General features: G+C 43.5%; 1 protein-coding gene across 1 annotated transcript in view; it reads left to right on the forward strand.

Moving 5' to 3' along the window:
• Window positions 1–12,469, forward strand: part of CA9 (carbonic anhydrase 9) — a 376,314-nt gene extending 363,845 nt beyond the window's left edge. Inside the window, exons 11-12 of the mRNA XM_083155472.1 lie at window positions 11,762–11,855; window positions 12,328–12,469. Coding sequence (XP_083011598.1) covers window positions 11,762–11,855; window positions 12,328–12,391 — 158 coding nt within the window. The 3' untranslated portion in view covers window positions 12,392–12,469. The remainder of the gene's footprint in view (window positions 1–11,761; window positions 11,856–12,327) is intronic.
• Window positions 12,470–13,889: the final 1,420 nt, after the last annotated feature.

Here is a 13,889-nt window from a genome sequence, read left to right on the forward strand (position 1 = left end):
GAGTAGGGTCCTCCTTCCTCACGTACTCACCCTACCTCTTTACCTCACCTGTGCTCCTACCCTGTTCTTCCCTTCCTCTACTTCATCTTCAGTCTCCTCAACAATTTCCACACCTACCTCTGAACTGATGCTGATTTTAGTTCTACCAGCTATACCCCTATTTATACTGTATTTTTCAACACACCCTGTACGTTACCTTGTAATTTATTTTTTGTTTGCTATGTACGGCGCTGCGGACACTTTGCGGCGCCTTATAAATAAACGTACTACTACTACCACCACTAATACTACCACTAATACTTCTACTACTACTATCACCACTAATACTACCACTAATACTGCTGCTGCTGCTACTACTACTACTACTACTACTACTACTACCACAACAACCAACACTACCACTAATACTGCTACTCCTACTACTACTACTACTACTACCACCACTAATACTACCACTAATACTTCTACTACTACTATCACCACTAATACTACCTCTAATACTGCTGCTGCTGCTACTACCACCACTAATACTACCACTAATACTTCTACTACTACTATCACCACTAATACTACCACTAATACTTCTACTACCACCACTAATACTGCTAATTCTACTACTACTACCACCACTAATACTACCACTAATACTTCTACTACTACTACTACTACCACCACCACCACTAATACTACCCCTAATACTGCTGCTACTTCTACTACTACTACTACTACCACCACTAATACTACCACTAATACTTCTACTACTACTATCACCACTAATACTACCACTAATAGTTCTACTTCTACTACTACCACCACCACTAATACAACCACTAATACTGCTAATTCTACTACTACTACTACTACTACTACTACTACTACTACCACCACTAATACTACTTCTTTAACTACTAATTATGCTGATGCTAGTACTACTTCTACAACTACTAATTCTAGTATATCTGCTGCTACTACTACTACTACTACTACTACTACTACTAATACTTCTACTACTACTATCACCACTAATACTACCACAAATACTTCTACTACCACCACCACCACCACCACCACCACTAATACTACCACTAATACTGCTGCTACTTCTACTACTACCACCACTAATACTACTTATTTAACTACTAATTATGCTGATGCTAGTACTACTACTACTACTACTACTACTACTATTACTACTAATAATTCTACTATATCTGCTGCTGATGCTGCTGCTACTACTACTAGTAGTACTACTACCACTACCACAACTAATACTACTACTTCTAATAATTCTGCTGCTGCTGCTACTACTACTGCTTCTGCTATTACTACTATTATTAAGGCGCCTAGTGAATTATGCTGCTTGGCCTATACCTTTACTTAACTCTTAAGCCTAGAAATAACTCACACTGAAACACCTTATACTAAAAATAAGACACGGACACCAACTGCGTAAGTTTAAAGGTCATGTACTATTTATTGTAACTAGTATGACCCTATTTGTTAAGGAATGGCAAAGAAAAGCACTTGAGACCAGCACCCCCGTGGATGTTCCTCATGGCAGCGCCCAAGGTGCCCCAAACCACTAACATCTCTGCGCTGTGACGGACATGCCACACCCCTCCTATGGCCTGACGAGGACGCCTCCAGGAAGTGCCCACCGCCCCACCGCATTGAGTCGGGACTCGCCCACCATCCTGGCAGAGGGGGGCCATACCGCACAGGGACCACCTGACACCCCACTTGAGTGCTGGTCGAGAGCGCCTTCTCACCGATTTATAATTAAAGCTATCAAATCAAATTTGGTGAGAGGCCCGTAAGCCAGGTAGCACAGAGAAAGGGAAGGGAGGGTGGGAATCCAGACTCAAAGAGGAAGTCCTTCCTATCCACTTGCCTATATCTACCCCTCTCTAAGCTGCCGCGCCTATGCTACCTGATTGGCATATCTAACTGCCACTCACCTGAGATTTCATTTGGCCTTATCCTATCTTTTCAATAGCTTTATTTTACAATCACAAATTCACACACTCTTAAACACACTCGAGCCTATGCGGACATTGTTCTATAATACTACTACAAATGCTACTATATACTACTACTACCACAACTAATACTATCACTAATACTTCTACTCCTACTGTCACCACTAATACTACCACTAATACTGCTGCTACTACTACTACTACTACTACTACTACTACTACTACTACTACTACTACTACTACTACTACTACTACTAAGACTTCTCTCGCACTGCCCCCCTGCACTGGAACAACCTCCCGCCACCCATCAGGCTTTCTGATTCCCTTACCTCCTTCAAGCGCTCCCTCAAAACCCACTTTTTTCGACTAGCCTATCCCTCCTCCTAACCTCTTTTGATCCTCCTATCCTGCCTCCGTTCCCCTCCGTTCCTACTTATCCTATTGTTTTTCGTTCGTCCACCCACCTATTTTTAGTATGTTAACTCTTATGAGTAGGGTCCTCCTTCCTCACGTACTCACCCTACCTCTTTACCTCACCTGTGCTCCTACCCTGTTCTTCCCTTCCTCTACTTCATCTTCAGTCTCCTCAACAATTTCCACACCTACCTCTGAACTGATGCTGATTTTAGTTCTACCAGCTATACCCCTATTTATACTGTATTTTTCAACACACCCTGTACGTTACCTTGTAATTTATTTTTTGTTTGCTATGTACGGCGCTGCGGACACTGCGGCGCCTTATAAATAAACGTACTACTACTACCACCACTAATACTACCACTAATACTTCTACTACTACTATCACCACTAATACTACCACTAATACTGCTGCTGCTGCTACTACTACTACTACAACTAACACTACCACTAATACTGCTACTCCTACTACTACTACTACCACCACTAATACTACCACTAATACTTCTACTACTACTATCACCACTAATACTACCTCTAATACTGCTGCTGCTGCTACTTCTACTACCACTAATACTACCACTAATACTTCTACTACTACTATCACCACTAATACTACCACTAATACTTCTACTACTACTACCACCACTTATACTACCACTAATACTGCTAATTCTACTACTACTACCACCACTAATACTACCACTAATGCTTCTACTACTACTACTATCACCACTAATACTACCACTAATACTACTACTATGACTTCTACTATTGCTGCTGCTGTTACTACTATTATATACTACTACAAATGTTACTATATACTACTACTGCCACAAATACTACTGCTATGACTTCTTCTACTACTACTGCTGCTGCTGTCACTACTATTATATACTACTACAAATATTACTATATACTACTACTACTACTACCACCACCACTACCACTAATACTACTACTATGACTTATACTACTGCTGCTGCTGTTACTTCTATTATACACTACTACAAATGTTACTATATACTACTGCTACTACCACTACCACTAATACTACTACTATGACTTATACTACTGCTGCTGCTGTTACTACTATTATCTACTACTACAAATGTTACTATGTACGACTACTACTACTATTACTAATACTACTACTACTGCTAATACTACTACCTATACTACTGCTGCTGCTACTACTACTAACACTACTAATACTAACACTGCTACTACTACTATTACTAATACTACTACCAATACTACTGCTGCTGCTGCTACTACTAGCAATACTACTACTACTACTACTACTGCTGCTGCTACTACTACTATCACTACTAATATTAACACTACTACTACTACTATTACTAATACTACTACTACTACTGCTAATACTACTACCAATACTACTACTACTGCTGCTGCTGCTGCTACTACTACTACTGCTACCAATACTACTACTACTACTACTGCTGCTGCTGCTGCTACTACTACTACTATCACTACTAATACTAACACTGCTATTACTACTACTGCTAATACTACTACCAATACTACTGCTGCTGCTACTACTACTATCACTACTAATACTAACACTGCTATTACTACTATTACTACTACTGCTAATACTACTACCAATACTACTGCTGCTGCTACTACTGCTATCACTACTAATACTAACACTACTTCTACTACTATTACTTATACTACTACTGCTAATACCACTACCAATACTACTGCTTCTGCTGCTGCTACTACTACTACTACTAATACTAACAATGCTGCTGCTGCTGCTACTACTACTATTACTAATACAACTACTGCTAATACTACTACCAATACTACTGCTGCTACTACTATCACTACTAATACCAACACTGCTACTACTATTATTACTAATACTACTACCAATACTACTGCTGCTGCTGATACTACTTCTACTACTAATACTAACACTGCTGCTACTACTACTATTACTAAAACTACTACTGCTAATACTACTACCAATACTACTGCTGCTACTACTAATATTTATACTACTAATACTAACACTGCTGCTACTACGACTATTATTAATAATACTACTACTACTGCTAATACTACTACCAATACTACTGCTGCTGCTGCTACTACTACTAATACTAACACTGCTGCTGCTGCTGCTACTACTATTACTAATACTACTACTGCTAATACTACTACCAATACTACTGCTGCTGCTGCTACTACTACTACTATCACAACTAATACTAACACTGCTGCTACTGCTACTATTACTAATACTACTACTGCTAATACTACTACCAATACTGCTGCTGCTACTACTACTACTACTACTACCAATACTACTACTACTACTGCTAATACTACTACCAATACTACTGCTGCTGCTACTACTACTACTATCACAACTAATACTAACACTGCTGCTACTGCTACTATTACTAATACTACTACTGCTAATACTACTACCAATACTACTACTGCTGCTGCTGCTACTACTACTACTACTACTACTACTACTACTACTACTATCATCACAACTAATACTAACACTGCTGCTACTGCTACTATTACTAATACTACTACTGCTAATACTACTACCAATACTGCTGCTGCTGCTGCTGCTGCTACTACTACTTCTACCAATACTACTACTACTACTGCTAATACTACTACCAATACTACTGCTGCTGCTGCTACTACTACTACTACTATCACAACTAATACTAACACTGCTGCTACTGCTACTATTACTAATACTACTACTGCTAATACTACTACCAATACTGCTGCTGCTGCTGCTACTACTACTACCAATACTACTACTACTGCTAATACTACTACTATCACAACTAATACTAACACTGCTGCTACTGCTACTATTACTAATACTACTACTGCTAATACTACTACCAATACTACTGCTGCTGCTACTACTACTACTATCACAACTAATACTAACACTGCTGCTACTGCTACTATTACTAATACTGCTACTGCTAATACTACTACCAATACTACTGCTGCTGCTGCTGCTGCTACTACTACTTCTACCAATACTACTACTACTACTACTATCACAACTAATACTAACACTGCTGCTACTGCTACTATTACTAATACTACTACTGCTAATACTACTACCAATACTGCTGCTGCTGCTGCTACTACTACTTCTACCAATACTACTACTACTGCTAATACTACTACCAATACTACTGCTGCTGCTACTACTACTACTACTACTACTACTACTACTACTACTATCACAACTAATACTAACACTGCTGCTACTGCTACTATTACTAATACTACTACTGCTAATACTACTACCAATACTACTGCTGCTGCTGCTGCTACTACTACTAATACTATCACTACTGCTGCTACTACTACTACTGCTAATACTACTACCAATACTACTGCTTCTACTACTATCACTACTAACACTAACACTGCTGCTATTACTATTACTAATACTACTACTGCTAATACTATTGCTGCTGCTGCTACTACTACTACTACTACTACTACTAATACTAACACTGCTACCACTACTATCACTACTAATACTACTACTATTACTAATACTACTACTGCCAATACTACTACCAATACTACTACTGCTGCTGCTGCTGCTACTACTATCACTACTAATACTACCACTGCTACTACTACTATTACTAATACTACTACTACTGCTAATACTACTGTCAATACTACTGCTGCTGCTGCTACTACTACTAATACTATCACTACTAATACTAACACTGCTGCTACTACTACTATCACTACTAATACTACTATTACTAATACTACTGCTGCTACTACTACTTTTACAACTAATAATACTGCTACTCATAATATGGGTATGGGTAACAAGGTCAACTGTAATTAGGTTGACAGGTCACTACAGAGAAAAAGTCGTCACATGGAATAGGTCGATATGCATTAGGTCAACATTGTCAAATGCTCAACCTAACTAATAGGTTGACGTGGAAATATCAACATGAGAAAGGTTGACATTTGCTTTTATGTTTTTTTTTGGTGTTTATTTCTACATGGACAGTGAATGTGTGTACTGGGTCCCCTCACTGTGAGGAGCACCGCAAATTGCTGTAATGAGCAGAATGCCATACACACAGACCTCATCAGCAATCCCTCCTGCTGGAGTCACTGTGAGGAGCACAGCTAATTGCTCTAATGAGCAGAACATCATACACAAAGATATTGTCAGTAATCCTCCCTGCTGAAGTCACTGTGAGGAGCAATGCTAATTTCTGTAATGAGCAGAATGCCATACACATAGACCTCATTAGCAAACCCTCCTGCTGTTGTCACTGCGAGGAGCACCACTAATTGCTGTAATGAGCATAATTGTATGTCTCATTTACAGGAGATGTATTGGCACTCTGGGTATATTAGACATCTCATGTTACACTGTATGTCTCATCTGCAGATGATGTGATGCCACTCTGGATGTATTCGATATCTTATTGTACATAAGACACTGTGGGGGACATTTACCAAAATGGATTCGTAGAAAAAAGGTGTATTCGTAGGCAGAAATACACCTTTTTTTTACGAATTTGTATTTTCGGGATTTACAATCCTAAAAATACAACAATTCGTAGTCCTAAAGATGGAACATTCGTATTTGTAGTTACAAATACGAATGCCCTACACCATCGATAGGATACGACAGAAATCACCATTCAAAAGAATGGTGATTCCTGATTTACTACGCAGCCGTACTGATAATACGGCTGCTAAGTGGTGTAAAACACCCACGCAAATACGACAGGAAAATAGAACACCATTTTCCTGTTCTATTTGCGTTTTAGCCTGCACGGATCAGTCAGATCCGTGCAGGCTTCAGTGTAAAAAAAAAAAAAAATTAAATATTAAAAAAAAAACGGCGTGGGGTCCCCCCCACAGCCAAAACCAGCACCAGGCTGAAGGAGCCGGGGCCGGTAATTAAAAATCAGGGAACCCGACAAATAGGGGTTCCCCGATTTTTAACAACCAGCCCCAGGCTCCAGGTCCGGGGCTGGTTCCCAAAATACGGGGGAAAAAATGACTAGGGGTCCCCCGTATTTTAAGAACCAGCCCCAGGCACAACCAGCCAGCAGGGTAATGTCACAGCCGGGGGACACTTATAATATAAGGTCCCGCGGCCAAAACATTAACCCTACCGACCAGTCAGCCTGGCCAGGGGCCCTGGGGGAGTGGGGACCCCCCCAATGAAGGGGTCCCCCCCCTCCAGGACTTACCTGACCAGGCTGAAGCCTGGTGCTGTCCTCGATGCCCCTGGGCGGTGGGCATCGAGCTGATAAATGGTGTAAAAAATAGATAAAACTATTGTTTTTTACTGTGGCACTACAAGTGCCAGCAAGCCTCCCCAGCAAGCTGGGACTTGGAGAACCACAAGTCCCAGCCTGCTGGGCATTAAAGGGCCCGCTGGCACTTGTAGTTCCACAGTTAAAAAAATAGTGCACAAAACACACTGACACACTTTTAAAATAAAACTTTAATACACACATAACACACATACTAATACTTACCTATCTTCTTCCCGTAGGTAGCCCTGGTCCTGATGTCCTCCGGTCCTGTGTCGGCGTTCCTCTTCATGTCGACGTCCTTCTTGAAGTCGACGTCCATGTCGGCGATGGCGTCCGGTGTCCGGGTCCGACGAAATCCATGGAGGAAGCTGTGGAAGGAAACCATACTCACCTGTCCCAGCGCGACGTAGTCCAGGTAAGGGTCTTGGCAAAAAAACAAACCGACACCCAGAAACCAGACCGGACTCTGAGGGAGCCGCACGGTGTTTACATCGTGCGGCTCCGCCTCCCGAATGCCGCTATTGGCCGCCTTGCGGCCTAGCGGCCAATCAGGAGCCGCTAGGCCGCAAGGCGGCCAATAGCGGCATTCGGGAGGCGGAGCCGCACGATGTAAACTCCGTGCAGCTCCCTCAGAGTCCGGTCTGGTTTCTGGGTGTCGGTTTGTTTTTTTGCCAAGACCCTTACCTGGACTACGTCGCGCTGGGACAGGTGAGTATGGTTTCCTTCCACAGCTTCCTCCATGGATTTCGTCGGACCCGGACACCGGACGCCATCGCCGACAGGGACATCGACTTCAAGAAGGACGTCGACATGAAGAGGAACGCCGACACAGGACCGGAGGACATCAGGACCAGGGCTACCTACGGGAAGAAGATAGGTAAGTATTAGTATGTGTGTTATGTGTGTATTAAAGTTTTATTTTAAAAGTGTGTCAGTGTGTTTTGTGCACTATTTTTTTAACTGTGGAACTACAAGTGCCAGCGGGCCCTTTAATGCCCAGCAGGCTGGGACTTGTGGTTCTCCAAGTCCCAGCTTGCTGGGGAGGCTTGCTGGCACTTGTAGTGCCACAGTAAAAAACAATAGTTTTATCTATTTTTTACACCATTTATCAGCTCGATGCCCACCGCCCAGGGGCATCGAGGACAGCACCAGGCTTCAGCCTGGTCAGGTAAGTCCTGGAGGGGGGGGACCCCTTCATTGGGGGGGTCCCCACTCCCCCAGGGCCCCTGGCCAGGCTGACTGGTCGGTAGGGTTAATGTTTTGGCCGCGGGACCTTATATTATAAGTGTCCCCCGGCTGTGACATTACCCTGCTGGCTGGTTGTGCCTGGGGCTGGTTCTTAAAATACGGGGGACCCCTAGTCATTTTGTCCCCCGTATTTTGGGAACCAGCCCCGGACCTGGAGCCTGGGGCTGGTTGTTAAAAATCGGGGAACCCCTATTTGTCGGGTTCCCTGATTTTTAATTACCGGCCCCGGCTCCTTCAGCCTGGTGCTGGTTACAGCTGTGGGGGGGACCCCACGCCGTTTTTTTTTTTTTATTTATTTATTTTTCTATTTTTTTTTTACACCTTGCAGCCTGCACGGATCTGACTGATCCGTGCAGACTGCTAGAAATAATTCGTATTAGCAGCCGTATATACGGCCGCTAATACGAATTGTTACACCATCGGAGGGTTACAAAGCAGTCGTATCTGACTGCTTTGTAACTGACCCTCCGGAACACGAGTTTGCATACGACTTAAACAGTCGTATGCAACCGTAGGGGAAAACCCAATACGAAAAACTAGGTTTTTCATATTGGTAAATTTCCCCCTGTATGTCTCATCTACAGGAGATACGTTGGCACTCTGGGTGTATTAGGATGCCTCATTTAAACACTATTTCACCTCTACAGATTATATGACAGCACTCTGGGTGTATTAGATGACGTGCAGATGTAGCCCCCGCCATCCTTGACTGGGGCTCGCTAGACCCTCCCCGCTGGCGAGCGCTGGCGGACAGGGGCTACACTGCACGCGCGTCCCAGTCTCTCGGCGGGGATGCTGCGTGTCCCTCCGCTTCAGGGAGACGGGCAGGGTTAGGGGGCACTCGGGCAGTGAGCGGTATCTTCGGCGATGGCGGGGAGGCGGCGGGGACCGGAGGCAGGCTCCGTTGCCAGGGGGTGCGCGAGCATCTCGTGCCAAGCGCCCCCTGGTGGGAATGGCGGGATGGCGGTTCTGGCAAAGATGGGCTAAGCTCTATCTGTATGTCTCATCTACAGGTGATTTGACAGCACTCGGGGTGTATTAGATGATATATGTCTCATCTACAGATGATGTGACAGCACTCGGGGTGTATTAGATGATATATGTCTCATGTACAGATGATGTGACAGCACTCGGGGTGTATTAGACCAGTGGTTTTCAACCTTTGACCTCCTCCTCCCTGCACTATAATCCTCTAATGGGTGCAGGGAGGAGGAGAGAAAAAGGTAGGGTGAAACTGCGCTTAAACTGAAGTATGCAACAGGTGTGGGTAAAAAATACAAATATTTATTAATATAAAATATTAATTATAAAACATATATATAAAGCGGGATTACATATCCCATAAAAACATGAGTACCATATGCGTAATGTGTGAGGTTATAGTCACCCACAATGTGCTGCACAGTCCTGAGTCCGTTCCTAGATTGCCTCTATAGTATTGTCCCGATTCGGTTAGAAGAAGGTGATCTCCACGCCAGGGAGCTCCTTGATGTTTGGTAGGTGCTCTACCTGGGATTGGATGATGGGGGCCAGGGAGCACTAGATGTTATTAGGTGCTCTACCCGGTTGTAGATGTTGTAGCCCCAAATGTTGAAAGGATGGTGGTGGGGACCAGGGAGCGCCAGATGTTGTTATTAGGTGCTCTACCTGGTTAAAGCTGTAATGGCCCCAATTGTAAACTGGTGGGATGAAATTCCGAGGCTTGCAACTTTCAAAAGTACGGCAGCGGGACTCCCGGGAAGCCTCGCACAGGAGTCCCGCTGCCGTACTTTTGAAAGTTGCAAGCCTCGGAATTTCATCCCACCAGTTTACAATTGGGGCCATTACAGCTTTAACCAGGTAGAGCACCTAATAACAACATCTGGCGCTCCCTGGTCCCCACCACCATCCTTTCAACATTTGGGGCTACAACATCTACAACCGGGTAGAGCACCTAATAACATCTAGTGCTCCCTGGCCCCCATCATCCAATCCCAGGTAGAGCACCTACCAAACATCAAGGAGCTCCCTGGCGTGGAGATCACCTTCTTCTAACCGAATCGGGACAATACTATAGAGGCAATCTAGGAACGGACTCAGGACTGTGCAGCACATTGTGGGTGACTATAACCTCACACATTACGCATATGGTACTCATGTTTTTATGGGATATGTAATCCCGCTTTATATATATGTTTTATAATTAATATTTTATATTAATAAATATTTGTATTTTTTACCCACACCTGTTGCATACTTCAGTTTAAGCGCAGTTTCACCCTACCTTTTTCTGTACCATTGTTGTTTGGGACTGACATCCCACTTTCGAAACTGCAGCTTTAGCGATACAACTCCTCTAGGCGCACTCTAAGGTCACAGTTGTGACCACCTTTCCTTCTATACATAGCAGGGAGGAGGAGAGCCCGGTGCAGCTGCGCCGGGTAAGGGAGGGAGGGGGGAGCCGCCGGGAGCTGCCTGGTCCCGATGGGACCCGCTGTCTCTCACCGCAAAAGACAGCTCTTAACGCAAGAGCTGTCGTTTGCCATAATTATCGCATATGTTAGAGCATATGCAATAATTATGTGGGCGATGTGCAGTGGTAAGGGGGCGCGGATGTTAGAGCATCCCCCCCAATGTGACGGCACTCTGGGTGTATTAAACGACATACAACATGTCTCATCTACAGACAATATGACAGCACTCTGGGTGTATTAGACAACATATGTCTCATCTACAGATGATGTGACGGCACTCTTGCGTATTAGATGTATCATGTACATTTGTATGTCTCATCTACAGGAGATATGTTGGCCATCCTATTTGGGATCCTGTTTGCACTGACAGCAGTGGCATTCTATGTGTATGTGAGGAAGGAGAGACGCAGGAACCAGAGGTGAGTGCACTGGGTCTGATGTAACATGCACCTAGTTACTACAAAGCATTCTCTGTATATATAACAATAATATAATGCTGTACACGATATACACAGGGGATTAGCATTGATGATCACTGTATACTGCCTATTAGTGAGAAGGGCTCAATTACCAAACAGAGAGGATCCCTATTACCAGTGTAGTCCGTGCTTACGGTACAGGACATGGTTACGTCACTGGCAACATACAACACATCCAACCATTCCCTGTCCTGGCTAGCACCTATATAATGCTGCAGTATATAGGAAGTATATGCAGTCTGTGTGCAGCTATACAGTATCCATATGACTGGTCTTCTGGGTCTGTTATAGGGTGTTACTATTAGTAACAACAATGGGAAGCCAGGATGACCCTGCAGCCCTTACTGTATACTGTATACCCTATAGCTGTATACCCTCAGGGTCACTGACTGTAAATGTGTTTTCCCCACAGATCATCTGAGAAGAATCCAAATATTATCTATAAGGCCGCGACCACAGAGGAAAATGTGGTATAGGCCGCTGGGATGGTCATTGGCTGATTGTATACAGGACACGCCTCATACGTCAATAAATAAATGTATTTATAAGGAAAAGTGGTGTTATGTAATGGGTGTCACCTGCTCACACGCCAGCTACCGGGACTATGCCCAATTACAGTCACAGGAGCATAACATGACAGTCCTTCCATATGTGCCCAGCCACTATGTACCCACTTCATATGTGCCCACCCCATATGTGCCCAACCACTATGTGCCCACTCATGCCTCAACCCATAATGTGCCCATTCCCTATGTGCCCACCTACTATTGCCCATCAATTATGTGCCCATCCAAGCCCCAAACCACTATGTGTCCATCCAAGCCCCAAACCACTATGTGCCCACCCACTATGTGCCCACCCACTATGTTCCCATCTGTTCCCACCCATGCCCCAACCCACTATGTTCCCACCCACTATGTGCCATCACACTGTGCCCACCCATGCCCACAGACTATGTGCCCAGCTATGCCCCAACCCACTATGTGCCCACCCACTGTGTTCATCCATGCCTTAACCACTATATGCCCACCCATTTCCCAACCCACTATGTGTCAGACAGGGAGAAAAGGCGGCACTCCTTCAGACTGTTTAAGTATATTTAAAAGTCCTTTATTGGCGTCCTATGGCGTTATGAGGTTAGCACTCCGTCATCATGAACATAAAGGGGGAAATTTACTAAAGGAAATTTGTAAAAAATAGGTGTATTTGTATCCAGAAATACACTTATTTTTGACTTTTACTATCCCGAAAATACGGCAATTTGTTTTCACATTGATGTGCTATCAATATGAATACGAATTGCCGTATTTTTGGGATAGTAAATGTCAAAAATAAGTGTATTTCTGGATACAAATACACCTATTTTTTACAAATTTCCTTTAGTAAATTTCCCACAAAGTTACCATTACACACATTGACATTTAAAAGGCTTGCATGATTAAAACACATGCCCCCTGCAACAACCTGATAGATTACTCACACCTCCCGTGAGCCGCATGGATGAATAAGTCTAGGGAAGAAAGTAAAAACATTGTTAGGGACGCAACTAAAAATAAACATAAACTAAAATGCCTACTGGCTAATGCACGTAGCTTAGCAGGCAAAATTGGGGAACTAGAAACTGTGGTCACTAGGGACGATTACGACATTATTGGTATTACGCACAACTGGGCATTAAGACAGGGAAAATAGAAGGGGCGGGGGGTGTGCCTATATGTAAAAAATAACAACATCGTGTGAGAAAGAAATGATCACAGATACAGAAGAAGACAACTCGGAAGCGGTGTGGGCAGAAATAACTGACAATAACAAAAGAACAAATAACAAAAATATAATAGGGGTATGCTATAGACCGCCGAACATAAAAGAAAGGGACGAGTCTCTTCTATTAAACCAAATCAAACAATCATCAGATCAGGGTCAGGTATTAATTATGGGGGATTTTAATTTACCGGACATTGGCCCTTATTCTGA

This window comes from Crinia signifera, chromosome 1 (assembly GCF_055691185.1).
Source record: "Crinia signifera chromosome 1, ASM5569118v1, whole genome shotgun sequence".
NCBI lineage: Eukaryota > Metazoa > Chordata > Amphibia > Anura > Myobatrachidae > Crinia > Crinia signifera.